This window comes from Trachinotus anak, unplaced genomic scaffold, assembly GCF_046630095.1.
Source record: "Trachinotus anak isolate AG129_WGS33_773 ecotype Australia unplaced genomic scaffold, CSIRO_AGI_Tana_v1 ptg000012l, whole genome shotgun sequence".
Taxonomy (NCBI): Eukaryota; Metazoa; Chordata; class Actinopteri; order Carangiformes; family Carangidae; genus Trachinotus; species Trachinotus anak.
Genome location: NW_027273863.1, coordinates 9100424 through 9119047, shown reverse-complemented (window position 1 = coordinate 9119047; position 18624 = coordinate 9100424). Strand labels below are relative to the sequence as shown.

General features: G+C 39.2%; 1 protein-coding gene and 1 long non-coding RNA gene across 4 annotated transcripts; one reads left to right on the top strand and one right to left on the bottom strand.

The window, feature by feature from the left end:
* Positions 1 to 778: 778 nt before the first annotated feature.
* On the bottom strand, positions 779 to 6440 carry LOC139628910 (uncharacterized). 2 transcript variants are annotated; one of them, XR_011692876.1, is made up of 4 exons: positions 6317 to 6440; positions 5605 to 5875; positions 5248 to 5412; positions 779 to 3469 (listed from the first exon to the last, which is right to left on the bottom strand). It is a non-coding gene; the product is annotated as an uncharacterized lncRNA (long non-coding RNA). The 2 variants fall into 2 exon arrangements; XR_011692875.1 differs by lacking the exon at positions 6317 to 6440 and having other exon boundaries at positions 5605 to 6215.
* A 288-nt stretch (positions 6441 to 6728) lies between these two features.
* Positions 6729 to 18114, top strand: LOC139628908 (receptor-interacting serine/threonine-protein kinase 2-like). 2 transcript variants are annotated; one of them, XM_071491075.1, is made up of 11 exons: positions 6729 to 7311; positions 8288 to 8441; positions 8980 to 9135; positions 9875 to 10032; positions 10688 to 10737; positions 10962 to 11123; positions 11723 to 11808; positions 13730 to 13831; positions 14086 to 14182; positions 14423 to 14629; positions 15077 to 18114. In XM_071491075.1, the coding sequence occupies exons 1-11, from the start codon at positions 7067 to 7069 to the stop codon at positions 15460 to 15462; spliced, it is 1803 nt and encodes a 600-aa protein (XP_071347176.1). In that variant the 5' UTR covers positions 6729 to 7066; the 3' UTR covers positions 15463 to 18114. The 2 variants fall into 2 exon arrangements, with proteins under 2 accessions (XP_071347176.1, XP_071347177.1); XM_071491076.1 differs by having other exon boundaries at positions 15074 to 18114.
* Positions 18115 to 18624: the final 510 nt, after the last annotated feature.

Below are 18624 nucleotides of genomic sequence, written 5' to 3'. Positions count from 1 at the left end.
TATGTCACATTAAAACTGTCAGGTTAGGCAGATTGGTGAGTGTCTTTGTAAGGTGGTGGCTCTGGATAAACTATCAAAAACTCAGGACTGTTTGTTGCGGATTTGAAACACAACCCAGTAGCATTACCTTCAGCAGAGTGACTGCATGCTTCATCGAGCAGCACTTATTGAGCAGACACTGTCTCAAATGCTTGTTCAACAGCTCTTCACACAGGAGCTCGAACAGCCACATGGATGAATGGTTCAGTGCACATCGACTCCCGCGGGGATTTTCTCAGGCCTGCACCATCCTTTTAAATTTTTCTCTGATGTTGGTGAAAAAGTCATATTCAAGTTAACATGGTTTAATATGTAAGCTATTGTATGTCCAATACTGTCGGCAAAAGCTAGTGACAGGCAGGAAAGTAGAAACTTTCTGACGGGAGATGTCACTATAATAGCATGGATGGATTTTTATAATCTTTACACAGTTTAGAGCATTTAGATTTAGTGTGTTTTTGAAGACCTAAATAAAACCTCTTTAATAGTTTAAGGCGCCCTTTGTCCTAAATAAAGAAATCAGAGCAATATCATTGCCATAGTTGATTTGAATTCTTCTTAACTCATGCTGAGTCTCACAGCTGGTGATTTTATGCAGTGCTTTGAATCTGACGAAGGTACAATAACTCACTTTATTGCAAGAATACATTTTTCATTTCACGGAGGATTTCCTCTCAGTAGACATTTGGAGACCTGCTTAGCTGCAGTTAGTGTCCAATTACTATTTGAGTAGTTTTACAGTCTAAACTGAATAAATTGCATAGTTATATAAGATCATGCCGCAGGTAGGATGTATGATGTATGGTGATTCATAAAACATTACCTAAGATGTCAAGTATATTTTTCTTTATCTTTATATATTATATTTATATTTTCCTTGCATGAACATTCCTCACATCTCAGAGGAATTCAAATAATATGAAAAACCTATTACTTATTTAATGAGGCAGTACTGGAAAAAAAAAAAGAAAAAAAAATCAAGAAAATCAGAATAGACTTAATTCTGGAACAAGTTTTTATTATACCACGCTTCCCCTCTATTACAAAAGCACCAAGCCAGACATTTCATATGGGTATTTTACAGTGCTTGACATTTACCGGGAAATTGAGACAGTTTTATAAAGATGTTGGTAGACAGTTTTGACTGGCTCATGTTCTGTAAGCTGACGAACTTCAGACATAAAACTGCTTTTGCTGTTGAATCCTGTCTTTATTATTTGAGAAGAAAAAGGATGTGCGCATAATCTGCAGCACGTCCAGTCAAAGACAAATGCTACAATAATAATCTAATGACATGTCACAGCTGGTGGTTGGAGCACAGGGAGGGAAGAGCAGACACGCAGGCAGGAACTTCAGTGAGTAAGTGATGAGGACCAGGCTCACAGACGGACGGTTAGACAGGCAGTCAGGTACAGGCAACATGTAACTAAGTACAGGCAGCAGGAATGGGAGTCCACAGCAGGAGCAGCACAAAGAGAAACACAGAGAAATAAGCAAACCATCTGGCAACTGCTAGAGGAAAAAATGGCCTCGATACCGGGAGCAGATGAGGGAAATTGGGAACAGGTGTGTTGCCTAGGCAGAGGAGTTCCAGTGATTGGAAATTGAAACAGGTGAGCAGGTGGATCTGGCACACAGATGTCCGGCTCTTGCCTATTTGAAGTAAAGGATTCATTTGCAATTAATTGAGAGGAAATTAAGACTAGGGCTGTCAAACAATTAATTTTTTCTCAACCGTGATTAATCGCTGAATTTCAGTAGTTGATCGGGATTAATCGCATGTTTTATCACGTTTAAAATTCCATTATTTTGCATTTCTGAACTGTTTTCTCTTGCTTGACAACACATAACCATCAGCCTGTCTGAACTAGGAGCTAACGTTAGCATGTCTGACATACAATTCTGAAGATGTCTGATCATTTATTTATCCGTTGACGAGCTCTGGGTAAGTTATATTTTTTATTTTCCAACTCATTTGATCTTCACCAACGATGATTCAGGCATTGGATTCAAACACTTTAGGTCTCCTGACACGCCCCTTTATGTAGACCAGAACCGTCCCCCTTTTGCTCCCATAGACATGACTTGCCATGAAGTATCTTGCTCCGCCCTTTTTATATGCAGTCAATGGCTCCGCCATGTAAAATGTTTGTAGGAAGTGTCTGTGGCAGCTTGACAACGAGTAAGGGTGGGTCAAAGGGTCAAAACAGTAGCAGCCAAAGATTCTAGAGATCTCTACGTAGCGCTGTAGAAACAGCAGCAGTGAGGGTGTAAAATAAAGAATCTTTGGTGGCACACGATTAACATGATTAAAAAAATAAATAAAATTATTAAAATTATGCTCTGTCCTTAATTTCATCATGATTAACATATTAACGCTGACAGCCCTAATTAAGACTTTTCAAACTGAGTAACTTAGTTTAAAAGAACATTTGCTTTCTGGAAGAATTCACAAGTTTTACTGGTAGAAATTCAGTGTAACAATACAACAACAGCAAAAAAAGATTTGTAAAAGAACAGTAAACAGTGTTATTTACAATGTTATTCCCACTGTTGACAGGAGCATCAAGGACAGACTCAGGAGAAATGGTCTTTAAAACGATTTCCTTTCTCATTGCTCAAGCTGAAACATTGTCAGTGTCCTGAGACCCTGTGTTTTGAAATCTAATTTCAGTAGCTCTATATCTGCAGATTTCATGCTTACGTGGACACAATAGGTGCCGGACGTTATTCCAGAACAGCGATACATGCTCCTCTCTGGGTGCTTGAGGCAAAATATGATGACTCTTCCATACATTGTTTACTGTGTGAACACTACATGATGGATATACAAAGGCAATACAATTCACATACCTAATGCAATGTGTGGGAGGAACAAGGGGGTCAACAGGAGCCCACAACTCAGTTTTTGCTCGGGGGTCTCTCAACTGGTTAATCTGACCTTGCAAAGTGGGCTTACTGTCCTCGTGTGTTTCCAGTTCCCTTGACCATCCCCACCTTATACACTGCCCTGCTCCCCTTTGTTCTCCACCACATTGCCTTTGTCTGTGCATTGCTCTCCAGCCTGTTTCTTGTGTTTGCCCTAATAGTTTGTGACTTTGTTTTGCTGCTTGGTTTCAGAAAAAAAATCCTGCTCCTTTCCTTGCTTCAATTTCTCTATATCAGACTTTGCAGAAGACTTTGAGCCTTCTGAGTAATGACTCTGCTGTTGTGAGTTTTACTCTGCCGCGGGTGTAGTTCTCTGCGTTTGACTCCCAGTTATACTAGAGGTGTTATACGTTCATGCATGTGACTAGGGACCAATAGAAATGTTGAGCGATGGTCCAAACTTCATGTCCCGCTGCAGGTTCAGTTTTCTGTCTGGTTCCAGAAAGTTTTCCATCAAGTGTCTCTGTGTGAAACCACCGTGTCTAATTTCACATCTGTGCTGCTGATAGTCAAAAGAAAATGTTAACACATCAAAGGTAAGTAAACATTTCAAAAACCTTTCCAGTATACTTATTTTTCTGTCATAGTGATATGAAAATAGATTTTTTATATCAAGTTGACAAATTATTCAGGACTCATAAAGAGTCCTGTTTTCAGTAAAGTATATGTTAATATTAAACAATGGCAAGCACGCTATAAATAAAATGTATTATTATTATTTGGACACTGAGGGATCCCCCACACACTGACGAAACAAGCAGGTAACTGAGTTGGATTCATTTCTCACACATCTGCAGCTGCACATGCTAGCTCTTCTCCAAAATTGTCACCACTTACTATAGATATAGATAGATTTCATAATTACAGGTGTCACGGTAGAGAGAAAATGTAAAAGATTCATTCAAGGAAAATGAATTCATGGGAAATATGTATGTAAATATGTAATAATACGTTTTTTTTCACAGTTACCAGAAAGTTTGATGTTCATGTTCCGTTGTGAGTATTTCACATTTGCTATACCTTGTTGTCTCAGGGTGAGTTTGATGCACTACTAAAAGGTCACGTAGTGACCACTTATTCACCTGCTTTACTTTTTTATTATTTTAGGATGCTTGAGGCCATTCAGTTTGATGTTGCGTTATTTACATATGTATACATAGACATTTTGTTCTGAATACTGGACTGAGATGTCTTAGAAGAGGCGAGGACAATGACCAGAAGGAGGCACTGCATAGCAGTTTCTAAAAGTAGAGCTGTGCAGCAAATGACTGCACCTGAATGAAAGGGACACTGGGAACCTGTTGTTCTGTTCCCATCTCTCTGAAGGTAATTTCTCTAAGCCTTGAACACAGTGCTCCTTGAAAATGGGCTGAGATGTTTTTCTCGGGTGAAAAGCAGAGAAAAGATGTTTTCCCCGTAAGCAGTGAATAAGACTTTTACAATCAATGAAAGAAATGACTCTTGTTATATAATGAAAACAGACACCAACAAAAACAACTGAATGATTATTTGAGGGAACTCTAAGGAGGCCATTAGTGGACCATTGCCCAACCATTATATTAATGCAAGAATAAAAATAACACACATTGTTCAAGAAGCGCACACAGTGTCTGTTTTGTGTTTCAGTGCCATTTTTGAAAAGCTGTCATTGGCCGATAAAGTACTTGGTTTCATATATGTCATAAGAATCTTTATCAAAAGAGACACTGAGTATTTTGAAGAACTTTGAGTTAAATTAAGATTTGATCAGAGCCTCAAATGTCTCATATCAGTCTCTGTCCCTTAGGCCATATCTATATTTTCAGTTATATAATTAGAAAGTCACATTTGTGAATTGCAATCTAAGAAAAACTTTACCTGTGTGTTTTCCAAGTACATGAACCATGCATGTACTGTATGACATGAACAACAGCACTGTCTATTTGAGGTCACATGACCTGGACTTGAGTCACAAATACGGCAGCTTAAGACTTGACTTAGCAAAAACTGATTTGACTTTAACACCTTTATCTGGACCTGAGCCTATTGTTAAAGATTCAAGACTACTATGCATTGCAAAGTCCATGTGTTATATTTATTTATTCATTTATTTATTTACAATTTGTACATCCATCCATCACCATTCTAATCTCCATCTGAAAAGGTTTTCAAGTAAAGATACAACTAACGTGTGTTTCACCATTTTGGAAAACCCTCATTATGAATTCCTTCTTTTTCTTTTCTTTTTTTTTCTTGACCTACTTTCTGCAGGAATAGCAGATTTATTCTTTATATACCTACCTTAAACTTTGCTCTTCCCCTCAGGCTGTCATAGCGCAGCAGTGTTGGGGTGATGGGTCTCTCCACCCAGCTTTCCCCATAGCTCCCTCACTGTCCAGCAGTGTGGATGACCCATCTAACACACTTCCTCTGGGTCTACACCACAGGGTCTTCTGGGACTTCTTTCTGCAGGTGAGGGATCAGAGTTGTTGGATGGAGAACTAGTATTTATTTCAGTCTGGGATCTTCACAACCTGATCCAGTCCACAGGGAATGGCAGAAATTTGTAGTGATCATGGTGAGCTATTGATGCTGTTAACAAACACAGAAAGCTAATGATTATGAACAGAGAAACATAGTGTGTAGTAGTTTACTTACACCAATTCAGTGCATATTATCCCTGACAGAGCTGAAGTGTCTTTGATCAAGTTGTGTTCCTTGACTGAGGGAATTCTTGTTGATATTCTTGCTGGATCATCAAAAACACGGTAGGTTTCATGAGATCCAGGTCAGCAGCAACATAATCTGGTGAAAAATTTGTTGACACCCTCTACTTCACAGGGGGTTTCAGATTATAAGGAGACAATGCAACACAAACAGTCATGTGCTTCCCAGTGAGTCACAGCCCCTAAAGCAGGAAAAGCTCTTTCTGTTTAGATAAAGCACAAACAACAAAGTGACAAAACATATTAATCAAATGCAAACCATGGCAACACACATTATTGTCAAGTAATATTACTGTGATTGATTGTATTGTGATTGTGAAATATATTAGATAGCCATATACCACACCAACAAATACATAAGAAACAATACAAAACTAAAACAAAAATACAAAAAGTATTTTACCAAAATATGTAATCAATTAGTTTTTCTTAAGATTAGACTTCATTCAAATGTTTCAATTTATTACATGTCATCTATCTATCTATCTGTCTATGTGTTTTATCTGTGTGGTCTTATAAAAGTCTGCTAAACTATAAATTGGATTAAACATATAATTTATAACAATTACTAAAATAGTGCAATGTAGAATGTACAATATAGACTTACTTGTTCACGTATTTACGACCTAATGAAGTATACTTACTGTTTTTTAAACCGATCAGTATTATTCACAACAACATGTTCGTGGGAAAGCCCCACGTCTGGGATATTCCAGTATGAACCTGCAGTTAAAACCCCGACAGTTGCGTTCACGCTCTGAGGTGGCGTGTCCCTGTTCAGCCGAAGTGAAACCACCCGCTCAAGCCTCATTTAAAAGAAGATGTAAACAACTCATAATCTCCCCCTCATCATTTTCGGACTTGCCTTAGTTTCTCTCTATAATTCGCCTCTGCATTCAGAATCTGTGCGTGCTCAGAGGGCTGTTTGGAAGACCTGCCCCACAATAAAATAAAATTCAGGTGAGCTATCTGAAACTGTTAAAACTAGGATCGTGAACGCATCTGGCGGAAACCCGGAAGCGTGTCGTCATTAGCAACAACAAACCCACCTGCCTTAAGTGACAGCGGGGCATCGCGGCGCACTGTTGTTGTCGCCTGTTCACAGGGACTCTGACAGCTGGTTACAGGAAGTCCAGGCAGCGGGTCATGAGTAAAGGGGAGTGTGAAGGCGCAGACATTTAATTGTGGTCGTTGGGTGCACGGCAATTTTGGTCAGGAAACGTGTGAACCGTTAGTGGTTTGCTCGCTCTCAGCCGTCTTCCTCCTCCGTCACATTAACGTTAGCTTAGCCTGTTAGCGCTCAGCGACATTATGGCAGGCGTGTTGATGAGAGAGCTCTTCCTCATTGCGTATACCTAAAGAGGCAGTTCCGCTTTCATTAGCTGACCTAGTGGATGATAAATCATCAGAGACTTCCAGTAAAAGGTTTACAAACTGCCATGGAGCCGTGTGCGGCTATGGGCTGTGTGAACATGGGCAGTCTGACCAGCACCTTACCGGTGATACCCTACCAAAAGCTGACAGACCTGTACTACCTGAGCCGAGGGGGCTTCGGCACCGTGTTTAAGGCGCAGCACTCCGACTGGAGGACCACAGTGGCCATCAAGTGCCTGAAGTTCGACTCACCTTTCGGTGAAAGGTACCGTGACCATCATCTTCTGTTGAGAAGGAAATTTAACTCCTCTAAATTTAAAGATGATATGCTCTTAAACAGAAATGGAAACATTATGCTCTTCCGGTAAAATTATAGAGAACAATCAGCATCCACTGTACAGACACAGAAAATTGTAAGATGCGGATCAGAGCATCAAGGCTTGATCAAATGTCAGTTTGAATCAAATTGTTTCACTGCTCTGTCTGTAAAGCTGCTGCGGGGCTTGACTAGAGATGTTATAACCTTTCTGCATTCCTGCAGCTAAGGTGGATGAAAAACTTGCTCAGATCCACACTTTTAAACCTGAGCTGCACAAAATGATAAAAAACAAACCATACATATACACACAGTTAAATACATCAGAGAGGGACACACTATGTAATGGAGACTGTTTCTAGATTACCTCAGATGTATCTAGGTGTTTCTGTACTTTAATTTCTTGTTACTTATTGGCTAACACATATGATGATACCAGTGTTTCATTAATAAGTAAATATTGGCTGATATATTGACTTGGTGATCTATTGGTTAGGCTCTAATGGGTGTTTCATAGCTTTCTCTTTGAACCAGCTTCAGGGTTTGTTTCTAGATGACATAAGCAGTCTGACCTCCTGAAGTTGTAGTTTAAGAGAAAGTTGTTGCAAGCTAAACATTCAAAGCTAATCTTTGTTCATTCTTAAGAAACATTTTGAGTACAATGACCTTTTATTCCCTTGAGTAATGATGAGATGACAGTTATTGATGGGTTATTCCAACAGGATCAAGTGTGGTGATATGATTCATTATTTTTATTAATCTACAAATTTCTATTATCCAAATGTATAATTCAGAGGAACCTGCTCATACTGACTGGAATATATTTGAATATAGACCATTGCTTGCATACAAATGTCATCAGTGTCTTGGTGTTTTTATCACTCTGAGAGGGTATATTGACTCTGTATCACTGGCTGTGTTTCAGAGAGAGAAACTGCCTGCTGAAGGAGGCAGAGGTGCTCCACAAAGCCAGATTCAACTACATCATCCAGATCTTTGGCATCTGCAATGAGCCAGAGTTCTTCTGCATAGTCACAGAGTTCATGAGCAATGGCTCTCTGGACCTGTTGCTCCATGAGGTAGCTATATGTCAACAAGTAGCATAATGAGGCATAATGAGTAGTTATGTATAAGGTACATATACATTGGCTTCCTCTTTCACTCAGGACATGAGAACTAATATGTAACTGACCAGAAACAAGAAGTGTTATTTGTTTTGTATTCAGTCACATGTTGCAGTCATATACAGTACTGAACAGTGAGAAACAACTACAGTTCTTGGTTTTGCACTTAATGTACATCACTCAACATGTTCGTGTATGACATATCTTTCCTGTCTGTGACACAGCAAGCAAAAGTGGAAGTTGGAAGTAGTCCTAGTTTCTGATGACATTTTGAAAGCAGAAGAGGAAGGAAAGTGAAGAGAGCAGTCCAACATAGTTTGGGGAAATTCCCTCTTCTCTAAGTGTAGCAATTTTTTCTCCCTTCATTTTGAGCTCTTGCACCACTTTGTGCAGTATTCCACACCCTCTCTCTCCACACCACCCTTAACACATGTTTTATTGATACTTTTTGTGTATATATTTTTTATACCTGCTCTGTTGTCTCTTCTCACAGAAGGACATGTACCCTGTTCTCGCCTGGCCTTTGCGACTGAGGATTCTTTATGAAATTGCACTTGGGGTTAACTTCCTTCACAATATGAACCCCCCGCTCTTGCATCATGATCTAAAGACACAGAACATACTGCTGGATGGGGAATTTCATGTTAAGGTGTGTGGGGTATGGTATGAGCTGTATGTGTGATGTGTACCACTTGGAAGTTTTACGATTCTGTTGTAGAACTTTTCTTTAAACTGCTTTTGGATTTTTTTTAACTTTATTATTAGAGCTGAATGAATTACTCAATTAACTGATTAGTTGATTGACAGAAAATTATTTTGGTATTCATTTGAGTAAAAGAAAAAAAATTCCAAGAGTTCTCTGGTTTAAGGCTCTCAGATATGAGCATGTGCTGCTGTTTTCATCATACTTGGCAGTAAGCTGTATATCCCATGGATTTGAGCAGTTGTTCAGATAAAAAAAAGTAGTCTGAAGATGTACCCCTGGAAACTGGGACATTATAAGGGACATTTTTCCACATTTTCTTTTTACATTCTTACACAAAATGATTAAGGATTAAATGAGAAAATAATCGTCAAATTAATTAATTATGAAAATGATTGTTAGTTGCAGCCCATATTATTTATTTGAATAACTGATGTCCACACTCAAGCTTTTAGAAAAGTTGCTGCTTCAGAAAGCATGTTGTGCGAATATTCAAAGATACAAAGCATCACATAGTAGCTGCCATTATATAAAGAGGAAAATTCCCACACAACATAGCTCAGGTTATTGGAGTCCCAGTCAGTTGTCTTTCATCAATTAAAATTAGAAGTTGATCAAAGAAAAGTGTTTAAAATAGGTAGTGATCTCTCAAGTAGTGATAACGCTCTGCTGTTGTTCTGTCCAGATTGCAGACTTTGGCCTTTCAAAGTGGCGGCAGCTGTCTGTTAGTAAAGGCTCAGGGTCCAAGCCCACAGAGATGGGCGGCACAGTGATCTACATGCCCCCTGAGGAGTACGAACCATCCAAGAGCCGCCGTGCCGATGTGAAACATGATATGTACAGGTGAGACAATAAATCACAGTAACTTGTAATTAGAACAGTTAGTACATTCTTTCTTCATGTGGGTATGGCTTAGATCAAAATACATGTTATGTATGTTATGTATGTGATGTTCAAATGGTCAGAGGTCAAACTACTGGGCAGAGTTTGTGAATTCTTGATTCCTTTATTTTACTACTTAAAAACTCTGATAAAGTAAATGTTTGACAAAAGCAGTCAGCAATACGGGGAAATGAAGTTTTCCTGCCCAGCAGCGTGAGGCAATGTATCAAAGAGGGTTTGGATTGCTGGCATACCAAAACAGAACACTATGCAGGGATTTGTGCCAAAGACTAAATCTGTCGATCATGTCAGGCTCAATCAGCCAGTAATGGTCTGATTTCAGGAATGTGCCAGAGAATGGAAACAGTGACTATTACAGAGGAAGTAAAGAAGTATAACCCTCTTTCTTTTATCACTGATTGTGAATCTCTCTGGTCTATTAAGCTTTAGAGCAATAGATCTGAATTGCTACAACAGGCCAATAAATCGTCACTCTTCCTGAAAGCAGCCTCTATGTGTAGCTTGTTGTAAAGTCCCTGAGCTCTAAGGGGAATACCAGTGGAAAGGATGACACAAGTCTTATTTGTCTTCTCTCTTCTTGATGTTTACATTACAGCTATGCCATCATTATGTGGGAGGTGCTGTCCAGGCAGGTACCATTTGAAGGTAACACATATTTTTTTTATTAAATCACAGTCCTGTTTGTTTGTTTTTTTTTGTAAATATATATATTTGACTTGTCACTCTTTCATTCAGTGTGCTTGCTCTTTGAGTGAGTTGTCATGGTGTTACCAGACTAAATTAAAATGTGTGTGTGTGTGTGTGTGTGTGTGTGTGTGTGTGTGTGTGTGTGTGTGTGTGTGTGTGTGTGTGTGTGTGTGGTCGGTCAGAGGTGACAAACCCCATGCAGATTATGTTCAGCGTGCTGCGTGGTATTCGTCCTGATACGAGCCTGGACAGCCTGCCCGCTGAAATCCCCAGCAGAGGGACCCTCATCAGTTTAATGACCTGCGGCTGGACCAGTAACCCTGATGAAAGACCCTCCTTCCTCCGTAAGCTCGCACCAATAACTTCACTGCAGGGACCCATTTCTGGCAGAAGATTACAAATTCCACCTACTCAAAAGACTGTGCACTTTTTTGTATCAGTGTGACCTTTTTCACAGTTTCGGATGACTTGTAATGTTGAGTAACAGGCAAATTCTTCACATGCTAAATTTTACCCTAACGAAGCAGCAGTGGTGACTAAGTATCAGCTTCCTGTCACGTTGGAATTTTTTCTGTCTTCACTGAAACACCACGAATGAATTTCTCTACCAGCAGTGATTCAAAGTGAACATGTTGAAGCAGACTGCTTTTTATGACTGAAATTATCAAACCATTTTGATTATCAAACTTGAGCAGATTTATGAAATTATAGTTGTTTTTCATAATGTTGTGATGACTATGCAACTTTCTGCCATCTGTGCCCGAGAGTGGCCCAAACACAAGACTGAATGTGCATAACTGGCATTACAATCAACAGTGAACACTGGCAAGTTTCTGAGCTGTTGTCCAAACTGATACAACTACATGACTTGAAAGAATTTAATATTAGTTAAAGATAGTTTTGTCCTGCATTGTTGACTTGTTGTGTTTTACTGCTGTTTCAGAGTGTTTGATTGAGCTGGAGCCCATGGTGAGAAACTTTGATGAAATAGACTTCATGGAGGCCGTGCTGCAGATCAAGAGATCAAAGGTCAGTCAAAGGCTTTTCCAAGTTTTTGATTTTTTTCAGATATTGTATGCCTTTAGTAGTGAGCAGATGGTCTAGAAACGACAGGAAATAAGGGTAGAGAGAGTCGGGGAACGACATGCAACAAAGGTCACTGGCTGGACTTAGACTGGGGATGTTATGGTTCATGGTCGGCACCTCAAACCCTGAGATTATCAGTTCCCACAGTTCTGATTCACTGTGGTGAGGATGATGGATATGGAAACCTTTGACGATGACAAACAGAATGGGGGCATTGATAACGTACAGTTAGGAAAAAGGCTGTCATTTTGATTTTGGCAGGAAATCATCTTCTGTAGGTGTTTCCTATCACTGAACAATTTATTTAACAGCCTTCAGCATTTTAGTTCCCACCTCTGGGGGATTTTAATTGTACAGGGCAGGTCTGAGAAGTAAACATGTCTAACTCCTGAGTGTAAAGCAGAACTTTGCTACAGGAAAAACAACACACATGTTCCCAAGACACATGACTGTTAAAATATTATTATTACATAATCTAAAGACCTGTTTTTGTCGTGTCTCAGTGGTGTTGGGTAATACTGGTGTGATTGTGTAGATGGGTAAAGGAATCTCCCTGTTCAGAAACATACAAACAACAGCAAACTGAAGCTGGATATCTGATGTCTTCACACACAGAAGCCGACATAAAGGTTAAACTGTATGTAATCTGTGACAGTTCAAATAGTACTGTGGTCAAAAATTGTACTTCATAGTTTCCCTTTAACATATCCTTCCTCTCTTCAGTTTTGTTCTGTTTACACATTGACCACTGTTCCCAGTTAAACAGTTCTTTCAGGAAAATGACTGCATGGAAGTTCAAGTTGGATAAGTGCCCAGTAGGTAGCTGTGGTTATCTGGTTATCTAGTTGAGGGGAAAAGGAAATATTAATTGCAGTGTTAGTCAGGTCAAGTCAATTTTATTTGATAGAGCCAGACGTCTCTCAGGGTACTTATATACTCAGCAGGTTTAGACCGTAGTCTTTATAAAACTATTTACAGTGACCTAACATTCCCACATGAGCAAGCACTTGGCAACAGTGATAAGGAAAAACTCCCTTTTAACAGGAAAAAACCTCAAACAGAAGCAGGCTCAGGGTGAGCCGCCATGTGTCTGGGCTGTTTAGAGAGAGAGCAGGAGAGATTTTTAGATCATAGTTGAAAGTACAGGCTTATTTTCTTATTTTTTACAATTCTTATATGAATTACTAATGGAAACGAACATTTATTTGTGCTGGAAAACATAAATAAATTGTCTAGTGTCTAGTATATCAGGATGACTATATGTAAAAGACCTGTCAATTATCTAGGGCTTACTAGCAAATTCTTAACTTGGGTTTTGAATTTTGTTTGTGGGGCTCACTGTTTGTTCACAGTTGGATGACAATAGAATAACTCCAAATCCTCTCGCTGCAGAAAACTGAATACTGAGGAGTAAATGAAGAACTCATTACAATATCCCCTCTTGCTTTAACTGCAACAAAACAAGAACACAACAAGTTGTTTTAATTGTATGGCTTTTATATTCAGGAATAAACTAGGACCTTTTGATAAGGCAGCAAAATTTCCACGAGGGGAAAATGTAAGAAGTAGTGAAGTGAACATTTAATTCTGTTGTCAGATACATAAAAACACTTCTGCTGCATGATAATGTTAGGGTCATTTTGTAAATGAAAAGTACATGTTCATGTGTGGACATAAATTTTCAGTGTTTTCTTGTATATAAGGGTTAGTAAATAAGGCATCTTACTTGGGTCAGCTGCATATACATATATTGGCTCTGATTCCAGCTTATTGAATTTTTGTTGTTGCCCACAAATTTTTCCAGTCACTGTGATTCATTTTCCTGTTCTTCTTTATCATCCACCTCCTCTTCCTCACTCCACAGTTGATGCAGAGATCCGGCTGTTGTTCAGCTCAGCCAGCGTGTGAGAAGGGGAGTGAGAAGGGATCACTGGACACACTAAAGAACAGGCCCAGCCCCTGGGTGGTGAGTAACCACTTATCTTCACTTACATTCAGCTTACACTGGCCAATTAAAGCTCTGAGGAGTACATGCAATCAGCTGCTGAACGGATGTCTCTAACTGACATGTCTGTGGAAATATCAAATAAAAGTCTAAAATTAAGCAGTGATACTTGGGAAGTAACTTTTACATTTAAGCTTTGTCTGTTTTTGGTATTATTTGTTTACTGCTGTATATATGTGTGTGGAAATAAAGCATTACTGTCTGTTCTACCACAGGAGAGCTCAGGCTCAGGCTCTGGCTCTTGTTCATCCCAGGACACAGACATATCTCTACCAGGCCCTCTCACCAGTAGTAATGCCGCACTATCTAAAGGTAATGACAACGAGACGGGCATATGTGTCTTGGCATCATTTATTGAGTGGTTATGCTGCTGTGAGTTGGAGCATCAATGTTTGAGTGTGTCTACTAATGTACAACATATAAAGACATGGTTTTCTATTGATAGGATTATAAGAGATCAGATGTAACATTTAATATAAAATCTGTAGACAGTATGAGCTTCATTTGCCACCTGGGTATATCACACCTCTTGCTCTGCTCTTTTTCATGTAGGTAGCCTTCCATTGTCATTCATACCTAATACTCTGGAGCCTCCAGAGTCTCTGAAGGACCACAGCCAAATCTCAAATAATCTCAACGGCTACCAGAGTGCCAGGCCCCTAAATGATTTGAATATTCCTATCAAATCTGGCCTGCTGGCTACCGAGTGTGAGACTCGACTGGACAACCTCACCCTTAAGCCGCATCCTCAGCAACAAGGTACAAGCAGTTAAAGTATAATGTCTTGCCTTGTGTGTGTATGGGTAGTCCGTGGTAGAGGGGAGGTCATGTGGCCCACATCTGTTTTGATGACACGAGTTGCTTGATGTCTTCCTGGGTCTATAATTCTTCATATATTTTTGCAATCTACCTAATGTTGTAATCCTGCTTCTCCTTATTGTAATGTTTTTGTATTTTGTCCCCTGTTGAAGTGTTTTTTCTTAACTAAACCGAGGCTGTAAGGATAGAGGTTGTCATATGTTGTACAGATTGTAAAGCCCTTTTAGGCAAATTTGAGAATTCGGGCTGTATAAATACTTGACATAACTGATAACACAGGTGATAATAACAATATGACATATTTTTACAAATGAAATGTTTTTTATAGTTTTACCATATTTTACCTAAAAAATCTGAGTCACACTGCTCTCTCTTCCCTCGCAGCAGATTACGCTCCTCCATTGCAGGAGGCCCCACCCTCACAAGGCCCCATCGCCCAGTGGATCGCAACACGGCGTGAGGAGATCGTCCTCCAGATGACAGAGGCCTGTTTGAACCAGAGCTTGGACGCCCTGCTGGCCCGCTCCATGCTGATGCGAGAGGATTACGAACTTGTGGTGAACCAGCCCACGCGCACCGCCAAGGTCCGCCAGCTCCTGGACAACTGTCACCGACACAGCGAAGACTTCTGCCGCATTGTTGTCCGCAAGCTGCATGACAACAAGCAGATGGGTCTTCAGCCGTACCCGGCCGAGATCAGCTCCCCAACCACAGTCATTGTCCCCAGCGCACCTCCACTGTCCATGTCCTACAATATCCCCAGGAATATGTAGCAGCAGTCACAGCCAAGCAATGGAGACTATCCAGATTACAGTCTGTGCCAATGTTACACTACAGTTAACTCTTAATGGTTCCACTGTCATCAAGATGGTCACCATGGTTCCTGTCAGTCTTTCCCTGAAAAAAGGAGTGAGGAAAACCAGTCACAGGTACAAAGCTGAACTGGCTTGAAAGTTAATATTCACTCATCTGTTTGGAACGGATTAGATTCTGTATTATCAGAATCAAAAGAGTTTGACTGAATCAGTGATTTTATTTAACAATGTTATGGATTAAATTAAGTGATTTATTTATAGTCTGAGTGGATGTATTCCAGGCTTTCACTCATTTGGTATGTTATGCTTTTTGCCTTCGGAACTCAGTTACCATTAGTTATGTAGACTAGTGTTTTTCTGTGTGTGTCTGTGTTTTTGTGGGTGTGGATGTGGGTAGAGTGTGTGCAGCCTTATTTGTAGAATGCAGACATCCTCAATAGACTCACTTGATCTGAGTAAGTGACAGGAGGACTGTTAACAGGCTGGTAAACCTGCAGCATAAATAAAATGTATTATTTCTTGAACTATCATGTAGTCATGGGTTAACTTTCCTTACAAAGTGAGGGAGTGTGTGGCACTCAAAGAAACAAAGAGTGTCTGTCTTTGAAGCACAGAACCATTGATGAATCAGTGAAAAAAATGCATAATCAAGAGTTGTGAAACATAGAAATATAATAACAGCATCATGCAACTTAACTGAAATGTTGGAATGAGCTGTGATTTTGGTACACTGTGGTCATGTGACTGCGTGGAAAGTTTTTGTCCCTGCCTGGGCATTTTTTCCTCCCCCTCTTCTTACTGCTCAGCTAAAGAGAGTCGCTGGGACCTGGAGTAAAGAGGAAGTTGAGATTGTAATATAACACCCAGAATGAGAAGGATGTGTGCGTGTGTCTGCATGTCAAAGTAGACTAAAGTGATCTGTCCTTCGATTTCTTTTGGTTTTCTCAGTAGTGACCTTAGACACTTCAGACTTATCTGGATACTTCAAGAGTTACAGTTCTTCCATGCGCTCTGAGCTAAGATTGAAAAATACGTGTCACATTTTTGAGACAAGTGCAATACATGAGACAGAAAATCAAACCTGCTTTTCTTGTAGCACTGTACAGTGCTGTCTAAGCCGTCATGCTGCTCGGTTTATTACTCTTTACTTGTGCAACTTTTTTTACTCTATCTGTGCTGCCTAATTTGTTGAAAATGACAGTAACGTGTTAAAATATTATTCTGTCTGTAAGGCATTAATCTGAGTATACACATACTCACATGAAAACAGTAGCACCAGTTTATCTGTATAAATGAGAGTAAAAACCTGTTTGTCAGCCCCAGAGTTTACTCTTACTTCATTCGTATGTCTAACACATAATGTGTATTCTTTGTACCAAAATACATTGTAGTTAGGAAACAAATTATTTCTCTTTCCATGACACGGTTCTTACTTTCAATCCTCCTGAACTCATCTGTGTATTTGTTTGTGTGTGCGCATGTAATAGGGCTGCAACTAATGATATTTTTCATTGTCGCGTAATTGGACGATTATTTTCTCATTTGGTTTCTTATGTATCTGACAATGGTTAAAAAAATGCAGTTCACTGTTTCCCAGAGCTCAAGGTGACATCTTTGATTTTGTCTGAACAACAGTCCAAAATTCAAAGGGATTCAATTTATTGTCACAGACTAAGAAACAAAACAAATATTTACATTTAAGGAGCTGGAATCATGCTTTGAAATTATTTTATCAAATAATTGTTAAAATGGTTGCAGATTTATTTTCTGTCGATCAACTAATCGTTTCAGCTCTAGTGTGTATGTGTATAGTTTCCCATGAAGAGCCTTACTGTCTTCATAACTGTTTTCACTTTATCAAATAGGTGCTTAAATTACAGTATTGTAGCTGTGGTATTTACTGTATATCCATAAATTCATCACAGAATAACCGTTGTTTTGTTCCCATTTCTCTACATGAATGCACTTCATCATTACGCATTGTGTGGATACACAGGTTCCCTGTCATTAAGTCCAAAGTAAACTGCAGTTCAGTGACTCTGAAAAACACAGTGGGAAAGGAGTCACAGCAGGTCATTCTTACAAAAAATATTACACAGCATCATTTAAATGACAACAGGAAGGGCAACAAGGTCGATATGCTTCCATGATGTTGGACTTGTATTGCCTTGTCTTTGATAACTGTGCCTCACATTCTGCTTTTAGTCTCAACTATAGTAACATGCAAAAGCCTTTTACACACATATCAAGCCAAGTTGAGTAAATATGCTATGAATTTAATAGCCTAAATATGTTTTAACATATTTTGTACGGTAGATGATGGTTTCATCTTTTTATATGTATTTTCATCCGTGATCAGTTGTAAAAATCTATGCTTTGTGTGTGTGTTTTTTAAAGTGTTGATTTGATATTCATAGATTTGCCTTGTGCAAAATACTTGGCCCGTAATTTGGGACAAAATTTAGTCCCTATGTCATTATCAGTGTCAGTTTATCGGTAATATTTAGTGTTACATAAAGTTCAGTTGATGTGTAGCTGTGGTTTCAACAAAAACTAGGATTTTTCATATACTGTATCAAACTCATCATTAAAATTGGTACTCTGTTTTTACTTCTGCCTGCTTTCGTCTTCTTTATTCTTTATTTCTTTTTGTGTAGCATTAATCAAGGGGCAATATTTATATATAATGTTATCATCTATATTAAGCTGCTGATTGGGATGCCACCTAGAGGGCCTATATATAAAAGTGGAATACTGAACGGGCCTATCTGGGACAAGATGTCACTGAACGAGATGCAAACAACCTCAAAAAGATGCAAAGGGACCACGAAGACATAAAACAACTTCAAGGAGATGCAGAACGACCTGCAAGATGACAACAGGCAACCTCAACAAGATGCAAAACAAATACAGAGATGCAAAATGACCACAAAGACACGAAGCAACCTCAAAAAGATGCAATACAACCACAAAGAAAAGCAAAACAATGAGACACAAAGCGACCTCAAAGAGAAGCAACATCACAAAATGACAAAAGATGCAAAATGACTAAAAAGAGACACAAAACAACTCCAACGAGATGCAAAACAAATATAAGGCGACGTAAAATGACCACAAAAA